This window comes from Leptonychotes weddellii, chromosome 13 (genome assembly GCF_054177405.1).
Source record: "Leptonychotes weddellii isolate Sample4059 chromosome 13, ASM5417740v2, whole genome shotgun sequence".
In the NCBI taxonomy this organism is placed as follows: Eukaryota; Metazoa; Chordata; class Mammalia; order Carnivora; family Phocidae; genus Leptonychotes; species Leptonychotes weddellii.
Genome location: NC_138381.1, coordinates 11,713,229 through 11,723,946, shown reverse-complemented (window position 1 = coordinate 11,723,946; position 10,718 = coordinate 11,713,229). Strand labels below are relative to the sequence as shown.

Here is a 10,718-nt window from a genome sequence, read left to right as displayed (position 1 = left end):
ACCCTCCCCAGTGTCTATCACCCAGTCACCCCATCCCTCCCACCCCACCCCCCACTCCAGCAACCCTCAGTTTGTTTCCTGCAATTAAGAATTCCTCATATCAGTGAGATCATATGATACATGTCAGGGTCTTAATTTTTTAACTGTAAAGGGAGCAGAAGCAACATATTGTGAGGGAGAATGAGAAATGAAGTACTCTAGGTTGTTAAAATTAAAAAAAATAGATTTTTGACACCAGAGGCGAATGAACGTACTGGTCACTCTGGGCACAGACAGCTTTTCTTTATCTAGAAAGTGCTTCAAGCATGTGGGTCTATGCAAAGATGTTATATTGTTTTCCTGTAACTCTGCTACATGTACTGAGTTTACAATTCGAAGGAAAAGGTGGTTAATTACCTACTAAAAAGAAGAAGAGGGGCTCTTTGGCTTGGAGGAAGAAGGGCAGACTTTGGGGACAGGCCAGGCTGTGTGGAGTGGTGGCTTTACCACTCTTTACTAGCTCTGTGAGGGAAGGCGCCAGAACTCTCTGAGCCTCAGCTTTCTCATCTCTACAATGGGAATGAAAACTGCCCAGCCTGGAGGACAGGTGTGAAGATTGGAGTTAACCCACAGAGCGTCTGGGAGCTATATCTGTTCCAGCAGCTGGTGCTCCTCGGCACCTTAGCCAGGTGCCCCAGAGCGTTCTATGAATTTGCCCACATGCTGCACGACGCTATGAGCTAGAGGCTATGATTCCCATACTCATTTTACAGACGAGGAAGTGGGGCTGGGAAGAGGCCCCATGGCTGGGACTTGGTGTGACTGGTAAATTCACGGTGTTGTAGTGGGAAGGAAGGAAGACATGGAAGGCTCTTATGTTCAGGATGAAGCCCCAGGCCTGCCAGGGCTCCGCTGCCTGGCTGGGCAGTGTGCCTGCCTCTATTTACCCTGTGGCCTCCGCATGGCCCAGGGTCCCCTCCCATCCCCCATTTCTGTGGGGGCTTTTGCAGCGATTCAGCAAGTCTTTAGGGCTAGCCAGGAGACTCTTGATTTTTAAGGATCAACTTCCTTAGAAGGGACAAAAACCAGTAAAGCTGTTTCAAGAAATATTCCTCCCTTCTGTGAGGGCAGAGTAGGGCCACTTCTTTTCAGAGTGTCAGATGGGACTTATGACATATAATCGGAAGAGCAGAGAAAGATCCCGTAGGCCCTAACACCTGTCCTGCCAACCCAGAAGCTCACGACCTGGCTGGACAAGCTTGCGTTTCCTTTGTCAGCAGAGTCCCCACTATCAATCCATTGACCAGATAAGTTCCTCCTCACCACGGGCCTCACAAGGGATGTGACGCAGGCCCAACGGGACCCAAAGGATGTGGGAGGTTGGGGGGAGGCCTGGGTGCAGGGCCAGCCTGGGGGTGCTGAGACCGGAGAGGCCAGGCTAGAAAGCTGTCATGCTGGGAAGGATCCTGAGGCAGCTTCACAGGACCAGCCTTCACCTGCCAGGTTCACTGTGTTTTCTGGATCTGCCACTTACATCATCTGAACCCGGGCCCTGTCTCCCACATGGATGTTGGTTTCTATGTGTAATGCAGCGTATGCCAACATTTTATGGGATCCCTGTTAATAGTGAGTAACCGTGTTTATGCTTAAACTAACTTGGGCTTGTAGTTTTTGACAGATTAAAAGTGGATAATAGATAAGACCATTGAAAAGACAGAGACATACAAGGTCATGAATTAACCTTATTACTTTCTTCAAAATACTGGCATTTTTTTATCAAGGCCATTTATGGGTTGGATGATAATTTAGATACTTTAGTGAAAAGGTTATAAATCATCTCATAATAACCAATTATTGTCAAAATGGCCAGGATATGGATTAGTATAAAATAACTCAAGCTGTTTCTTGTGAGGGAAATTTCAGTTGCAGACACTTACATATTATGTATAAAGAATATCTGTGCTTGATTCCAAGACACAAAGGCAGGGAAGTAGGTAGGACCGCTAAGAGGTACCTGAGTGCCGTTGGTTTAAAGGTGAAGTAATCCAGCAGGAAAACATACTCATAAATATGTTCTCTCTAATTCCAAATGTAGGTGTTTCAGTTTGACAAAGTTGGAGCCCAGAAGATCCCAGTGACCCTGGAGAACCTCACAGGTTATGAACTCATGCAGCAGATCCAGAAGGGCACTTATCCTGAGGCTATTTTGCAGGTATCTGACTCATTGGTTCATCATTTCTTTTGCATTTTATTTCTAGTATATGTGCTGCCGAAGCGAGCACATTGCATTTTATTTCTAGAATCTTCTTGTCTTAAAGTCACAATAGTAGACAGGGAAGGAACCTAGTACAACTTCCCTCATTCATAGAAGGAAAACTAAGACTCAGAGCCCTTAAATAAATATCCTATGGGCACACAGATAAATATGGGCAGGGCCAGAATAGAATCTAGACTTCAGGACTTTTAGGTTAAAAACTGTTTCTAGATTTAATCATACCACTCTGTCATTAGTTGGGCATGTATAATTTATTCTGAAATCGTGGTAGCAACTCCTAGAATACACATGCATGGATGCAGATTTCTAGGTGGAAGAAGGTAAAGAGTGACAAGCAATTGAGGAATGGGGTAGGTCAGGCCCAATGACTTCATGAGAGACCACTGACCCTTAGATATCCCTCTCAACCCCTCTATTTATCTATTTATCACCTGTCCATGTATGTATGTATGTATGTACATATCTATTCATCATCTATCTATCTCAGGTACTAACTACTATCTTTTCTCAGTATTTCCTTAAACATCAGCTCTCCAGCTAACTTATTGGATCTGGACATAGATGTAATCCTATTGATGAGCAACTTCCATAATACGCTCGTGGGTTAGGTAGGGGGAGATCTCCCATAGCTTCCTTCTTAGAATGCAGCTCCATCTGCCCGTTGCCCAGGGAATTATGGGCTGGAGGAGGTACAGAGGGCCCCATCAAGGTGGCGATCCAGCCAGGTCTCCTGTGACACCTGGAAGTCCATCTGCAGGGCTCTGTCCTCGGCTTCACCCGCTGCTGGCTGTTGCGTGACCGAGCCCTGTGTCTGTCATCATGCTTACAAACTCCGGGCTGAGGATTGGAATTCACCTACATTTTTCATGGCTTTCTAAAACCCAGATTTCCCACCATACAGACTACCCTTTAATGGGCACTTTCAGACATATGTTAACTTTTTCTAGAATATTTCTTTGGTAAGGTTTTAATATAATAAAATCCCTTAGAGACCTTGAAGTTTAGGAAATTACAAAAGAAGCCTCACTTTTTTCTAGGACATTGGTTACTTCAAGGTTAAATACAATCTGTAGGTACAGCAAAATTTGAAACAAGTAAAACATTACCTTATGAGTTTAATGCACTAGATCAAAAGTATTTCCTCAGAGATTCCTCTAAAGTGTCAGAAAATTCTACGTGTGCATTAATACAGCATTTTATTGTTGCATTGAAAAAAATACATTTACTTACGAAGTATGTTGTTTAGCCGTCCTGTGTTACATAAAGAGATCCCTCCTTTCTGTTTAAGGCACAAGCTGGAGCTGCAATCCATTCATCCTTCCGCTCTCTCAGCTCTGCGATCAATGCATCCACAGGGGAGTATTTATTGGAGAGCGTCAATAAGCTGTTTGGGGAGAAGTCTTCGAGATTCAAGGAAGTAAGTGAAACCTGCAATTGAAATGGCAGGGCCCCCAGTGTGCAATGAGGTCACCTTCAAAGCTTCTGTCTGTGACTCACAAGGAGAGTCAGAATTCCACACCAGCTCCCTGAGGCTCCAAACGCCCTGGGTCACAGCTGCTGTTCCACATGATCCTGTGGTTGGGAGCTCCCTCTCACGGCTGCAAAGGCCCCGTGTGCAGAGTGACTGCTAAAGCTGGGGGATCAGTGATTTCCAGAAATGCTACCCACGAGCCAGCTTTCACCCCCTACTCAGTGTCTATAATGCACAGTGCAGGAGGGCAAATGAGTGTGGGCAAGGGGATCAACGGAGCACTTTTAATCCACACTATTTCCTCTTTCAGCCTCCCAGCCCCCCATAGCCACCCTCCACCCCTTCCCCTACCTCAGCCCCTTAACACCCCCACCCCAAGTCTTGACAAGAAGCCCATGATTTACAATTACACCAAGTCTTTTTCAGTATATATTCTGTGTCACCTTTGGCCCGTTTCTTGCTTTAAAGGAATATATGCAACTCTCCAAGAAATACTACTCTACTGAACCCCAGGCCGTCGACTTCCTAGAATGTGCTGAAGAAACCAGAAAAAAGATTAATTCCTGGGTCAAGACTCAAACCAAAGGTAAAACCAAAGCAATATTTCCTGTTCTTTTCAGTTCGGAACATTTGATCTATTTTTTCAAAAAATCATTCCTGCACTTGGCCCTAACTCCCTTAAAATTCACCTCACCTTAATTATTTTGGTTAATGTAACCTGATTCTCGTTTAGCTGAGTGGTGTTTTAAGTGAGAAAAAATAGGTCTACTATAGGAAGACATGTGTTCAGTACTGAAATAATCTGATTTTGGATATTACCTTAGGATGGAAATATGAAAGCAGGCAGACCCGTCTTCCAATGTAGGAAATACCAGTATTGAAATAATTGTGCTCTGTATCCGCTGTGGACAAAAACAAAGAAAAAAGTCATGACCCTCCACTGAGTAACTGGTGTGAGACCCCTGGCAACAGAGAAGGAGGGATCAGAAACTTATTTTACCTGTTTTTCACCATTCCGAGCCTATCTGCTGTGAGGGTGTTTTGGTCCCTGCTAAACCACTTTCTACTATTGCAGCTCATGTCCCTAAATCTTTCATGGGCTCCTGCCTCGCTTTTGTTTTTTACCAGGACTCATACTTAACTAAATCATCCATTCACTGTTATTGAATTCAGTCCTTCAGTGAACAGTGGTTAATCCACCGTACATTTTGTGCCAGGCACTGTACACGTTCTGTAAATGAAACAGAACCGGACCCTGCCACCCTAGAACTTACAGTATAGGGGAGGCATTCAGTTCAGTCGGCGATGGCTGTCAGGTGGTCACAGGTGCTTTTATGGGGACATACAGGACACTGCATGGGAGCACGTGAGGAAGGCGCTTGCCTCTGGTGTCAGGATGGGAGGAGTCTCCCTGAAATAAGAAGTGTTTACATCATCATTAGGAGGATGGGCTGCAGCTGGGCAGGCTAAGGGCATGGTGCCTGGGGAGAGAGTTCTAGACACAGTGCACAGATGTGCCAAGATGCAGAGGTGAGAGAGCTTGGCCCCCTGGGGCAAGGAGTGCCGATTGGCTGGACTTGAGTGTAGAGCACAGGAGAGGGGATGAGACTGCAGAGGTGACTGACCTCACACACTTGTCCTGCTGTCCCCATGTCCCCACGTCCCCACACAGAAAGAGTGTCACTGCCCTCCAGCTGGCCTCTGCAGAAGACCTTACTCTTCGCTTTGACTTTTGAATTCTTAATAATCCAACAGACCGTGCTGGACGACTGCTGGCCCCTGAGCTCTCGGTTGCTACCTCCATAATTGCTTCTTATGCATTCCTTAATGTCAGAGTTTAATTTAAGGGGCAAACCGAAGTCCTAGCCTTTCCTAGAGGTATCTCCCAGCCACTCGTCTCTTCTCCACCCCTTTGGTGCTTTGTTAGCTTCATGACTCCTGTTAATGTTCACCTTATACAGCCTTCAACTGTGACTGAACTGATTTTATTTTGTTTGCTTTGCCATCCCATATAGACTAAAATTATTTGAGGATAGGGCCAATATGTCACCCTTCTCCTGGGTCCCCACAAAAATTAGCAAGTCTTTGGCTGATAATGAAAATCCTTCATTCTCCCAAATCTCCAGGTAGAATTATAGGTCGTAAATTGCTGGCTAGCAACATATAGATGGATTTCTAGGAAGAAAAACACAGAGATTATTACGAAGGTGAATTGTCCTGGTATTTCATAGATTTATGAGCTGTTAGGACCAGAAAGGTCCTTGGAGATAATTTATCCAAATTTGCCCCTTTATGGTTGTGGACTCGTGGTCCCTGAGGGGTTAACGACTTGTTCAAGATTCCACTACCAGTTAGTGGTGAAACTGGGGGTTCCTCTTCTTTGATCCTTAGTCTAATTCTGAATTCCTTATTTGGGTGTTTAAAGAGTTTGTTTGATAATGTAGGCAAAAAGTAAATGCTCATGTAACTCCAATATTTAGAACCTTGTTTCAAGGAATAGTTTGGTGTCTTATTTTCTTAGCTCCCATACTGGGAAAAGGCACACGAACCAAGTTCTGTAGAACTTATAAAATATTTTTGTTTCTCTGAAAATAGTTGTTCTACTTTTGTTCTTCATTTCTATAACCGATTTCAAAATTACTGTTCTAAAATACTGACAAGCTGCTGACACAGAGCAATCAGGGAAAGTGAAGTTTAACAGAAGTGAAAGTAAAAACTGACTGCAGAATTCAAGAGACATGTAGAAGTTCTGCTTTTCGGAGAACAGCACAAATTCGTTTTCTCTCTAAGCATTGTCTTCAGTGGCCGTGAATCAAGCAGTTGTGTTGCCAAAATGCCTTGTCGTCCTTTGGGCTGACTGCTTTACCAAATTTTGTAATACTTTGAGGGGATTGTCTGTTTTATTTATTATGATCACATGAATTCTGTCATTTACATCACAAAGTTAAGTAAAGCCATAGCAATTTTCAATAGTAACCAAGAGTTTTAATTGCCTGGGGGATATATTGAATGGATATATGGAAGCTGGTCAGATTACAGTGACCTTTATATTAGTCCTGTGTCTGTCAGTAGGATACGGAGGGGGTGGAGGTCGACACAGAATCCTGACCATTTTACCACTTTGTGACCTTGAGGAGACTGCTAACCTTTCTCAGTGGGGGATCTTTTGGTGTAAAATGACACTAGGGATACCCCAATAGAATAGTTGTCAGGATTAAGAAAAATAATGTATTTGAGCAGTTGAAAAATTATAGAGCAGGTATTAACTGTAAATGGGCTATTTCTTAAGCCATTTTTTTTGTTAACTACCACATTTGGATGTTATAATTCCTGAGACCCTTCTTTTTTTTTTTTTTTTAAAGATTTTATTTATTTATTCATGAGAGACAGAGAGAGAGAGAGAGGCAGAGGGAGAAGCAGGCTCCCCGCTGAGCTGGGAGCCCGATGTGGGACTCGATCCCAGGACCCTGGGATCATGACCTGAGCCGAAGGCAGACGCTTCACCATCTGAGCCACCCAGGCGCCCTCCTGAGACCCTTCTTTCTCTGCACTGCCACAGTACTTTGCATTCTGCTACAGGATTTCTGACACATTGTTTCACTGCTGATTTTGAATACCTCTTCCAATATTCTCAGCCCCTCCAGGGCAATTCTTCCTTTCTCCTACTGTAGGTCTAGCACGACTTAAAAAAAAAAAAGTTTTTGAATGAATCAGTGGGTCAGACCCATATATTGTCTGGATCAGATCTAGAAGGAGCGCAAAACTTTGAGAAAACAACACAAAAGGAGGTGAAAATCTTTCCATGTTTGATAGTCATTCTAAATTTTAAATGCATTACTTCTTCATTTCCTCTTGGACTTTGCAAACCTTCTGAGAAAGGTGGTCTGCTTTATTTATGCTTTAAATAAATTGTGAGAAGAACTTGAGCTTGAGATCATCACCTCTGCAGAATCTGACAAATGTAGATGCTGAGTTTGATGGTGACTCGAGATTCAAATCATAATAACATCACAGTTCTTGGTCACAAACCCTAAACATATGTCATGTTTTCTGTAGGCAAAATCCCAGACTTGTTACCTGAAGGTTCTGTAGATGGGGACACCAAGATGGTCCTGGTGAATGCTGTCTACTTCAAAGGAAAGTGGAAAACTCCATTTGAGAAGAAATTAAAGAGGCTTTATCCTTTCCGTGTGAACGCGGTATGAGACAACAAGATGGATTTTCCTAGCATGTATTTTAGGACCTTGGCCAAGACAGAAGAAGAAAAGTTAGAGACCACTCATGTTCCTGCATGACTTGTTAGTCATAAATTATGCACATTGGACAGTTGGTTGACTCCTTCAAGCTACTGAGTATCGCTCAGTAATTTTCTTGAGAGGCCATATGAGTAATGGTGAAGACCATGGACTTTGTAATTACATAATTCTGGATGCAGTTGTAGGTTCTACCACTAAGGTTCTACTAGTAACCATCTATGACCTTATTTATCTTCTGGGAATTTCATTTTTTAATCAGTAAAACTTGGCTATTGTAAGGATTCAGTGAGATTTCACAGAGTTCTTGGCCCATGGCAGGTGCTGAACAAATATTCTCGTATTATTAAAATTATAATTGTTGTCCATCTTAATAATAGATGGAGTCATGATAAAGCTAATAAGAGCAACTGTAAGGTATAAATAATTTATTTTGTTGATTTTTAAGGACGTATTTCTTCAACACTAGAGCAGAATCTATTTCTCTTTTGTGTCTAATTGTAAATCTCCTGACATCTTAGTATCAACTTTCATATTTTACTTCTTAATAATTTTAGACTCAGCGCAAACCTGTACAGATGATGTACTTGCGTAAAGAGCTGAACATTGGGTACATAGGCGACCTAAAGACTCAGATTCTGGAACTCCCATATGCTGGAGGCGTCAGCATGTTCCTGTTGCTTCCAGATGAAATTGGTGATGTGTCCACTGGCTTGGAGTTGGTAAGCCATTCCAGCTTGGATTGTTTGAAACCTCTGGAGCTAAACTCACCTTTCATGGTAAACATGTCTACAGGTCTAGAAAATGGTATGTAGCTCCTCACAGAAACATGTGAATTGGTTGATAATAAACATTCATGTCTCACACTTGCAGAGCGTGAAAATATGTCACACATGCTATGTTCTTGGAAATATTTTACCAGTGTATTACATTTTTATATCACCCACAATATGGCAAAGTTACAGTCATTGGTTGTTAACATGAGACTTATATGTTATTTGCCTTCTTTTCTGAGTACTTACGGGCTTTTTTTTTTTTTTTTAAATTTTGGATTTGTAGTTGGAAAGTGAAATAACCTATGACAAGTTCATTAAGTGGACCAGTGAAGACATGCTAGCTGAAGATGATGTGGAGGTGTACCTCCCCCAGTTCAAATTAGAAGAGCGCTATGAACTCAGATCTATCCTCAGGAGCATGGGCATGGAGGAAGCCTTCAGCCAGAGCCAGGCTAACTTCTCAGGAATGTCTGACACCAATGACCTGTTTCTGTCCCAAGTGTTCCATCAAGCCACCGTGGACGTGAACGAGGAGGGCACGGAAGCAGCTGCTGGCACCGGGGCAGTTCTGTCGGGGAGGACTGGCCACGGAGGTCCACAGTTTGTGGCAGACCATCCTTTCCTCTTCTTTATCGTGCACAAAATCACCAAGAACATCCTCTTTTTTGGCCGGTTTATCTCACCCGAAAATTGACACAGGATTTCATAGTATGAGCTGTAAGCCTCCGTGAATTGCAATACGTGCCAAAAATTTAGAGGCTTTTCCTACACATTTCTGCTTTTTTCTGAACAACTCCTACTACATACTAATGATAAGTACAGAAGTCACTAGACAGCTGTCCACCATAACGTTGCAAGCCTATTAATCATTTGGTCTCCTAAGCGGAATGATGCTCCAGTTAGGTCTTCCTTACTATCCGTTTATTGTATAGCATTTACTTTTACTGTATTATTTATTATTTTATAGAATGGCCTTAATTATTGTTCACTGTCAGTTTTATATAGCTGGTAGTTACAGAAGCAGATGATCAGTTATTTTTCTATCTAAAAAAGGGCATTTACTTGTTTGTATAATGAGGGATGAGTGGTTGTCCTTTCCATGCCCTTTTATAATAAATACCTAGAAGAAAGCATTGAACAACAGGAAAATGTTATGTGCATTTCTAGCATTATGTATCACATAGATGTGTCTATAACTTATAAAATTACAACTACATAAAAAAAATAAACGTGTTTCCACACAACCATTTGTTTGTTGTCATTCCATTGGGTCATTAGCTCATAAGCCTTGTCATACCTTGATTCCCAGGGATCAGGCATCATGCCTCATTTTGTGGGGACCAAGAAAAAACAGAATAAAGGACATAAGAAGATATCGGCCCCTGCAGGGATCCCCAGTGTTGGGAGTGGGAGGGGGTTGTGTGTAAAATGGTTTAGAGTTGCCTTCTCATAGCAGGAAAAGGCATAGCAATTCGGAAAAGCTTGAGTCAAAGTCCTTTGGGGATCCTCATGGCTAAACCTCAAGGATATCAGGAATAAACACCAGGTCCAGTGGTTCAGACATAGAATCATGGTCAAGGTCATTGAGCTGAGGGTTCAGAAAGGGGAAGATGGGCTGGGTGTAAGAGTAAGAGGGGAAACACAAATGTCTTCTTTCAGGGGTGTTTGCTTCAGATAGTGCTGAAAGCTTTGAGTGGGTCAGAGACAGAGCAGAACATGACTTAAGTCCTGAGAACTGAGGCAGGTCTGGTTTGGGGAGTCCGAGCTGGCTGCAGAGTCTGGCTGCAGGGGTGTGGCTGGACTCTGAGAATGTCTTCCGGGCAGCAGCCTCCCCTTGATGGAAGGCAGGGACAGATGACCCACTGGAATACGGTGGCTAAGCAGGTAATATCAGGCCCTTGATTGTCAGCCCCTACAGCTCAGTTTTAGTCCTTATGAGTCGTCTAACCATGGGCCAGGAAGGG

The 10,718-nt window shown here is 43.0% G+C and overlaps 1 protein-coding gene and 1 long non-coding RNA gene across 2 annotated transcripts in view; one reads left to right on the top strand and one right to left on the bottom strand.

Moving 5' to 3' along the window:
• Window positions 1-3,547, bottom strand: part of LOC115937005 (uncharacterized) — a 47,385-nt gene extending 43,838 nt beyond the window's left edge. Inside the window, exon 1 of the long non-coding RNA XR_004072352.2 lies at window positions 3,485-3,547. This is a non-coding gene — a long non-coding RNA (uncharacterized LOC115937005). The remainder of the gene's footprint in view (window positions 1-3,484) is intronic.
• Window positions 1-9,998, top strand: part of SERPINB2 (serpin family B member 2) — a 15,230-nt gene extending 5,232 nt beyond the window's left edge. The window contains exons 3-8 of the mRNA XM_006747348.3: window positions 2,075-2,191; window positions 3,543-3,671; window positions 4,194-4,311; window positions 7,782-7,924; window positions 8,536-8,700; window positions 9,038-9,998. Coding sequence (XP_006747411.1) covers window positions 2,075-2,191; window positions 3,543-3,671; window positions 4,194-4,311; window positions 7,782-7,924; window positions 8,536-8,700; window positions 9,038-9,448 — 1,083 coding nt within the window. The 3' untranslated portion in view covers window positions 9,449-9,998. The remainder of the gene's footprint in view (window positions 1-2,074; window positions 2,192-3,542; window positions 3,672-4,193; window positions 4,312-7,781; window positions 7,925-8,535; window positions 8,701-9,037) is intronic.
• Window positions 9,999-10,718: the final 720 nt, after the last annotated feature.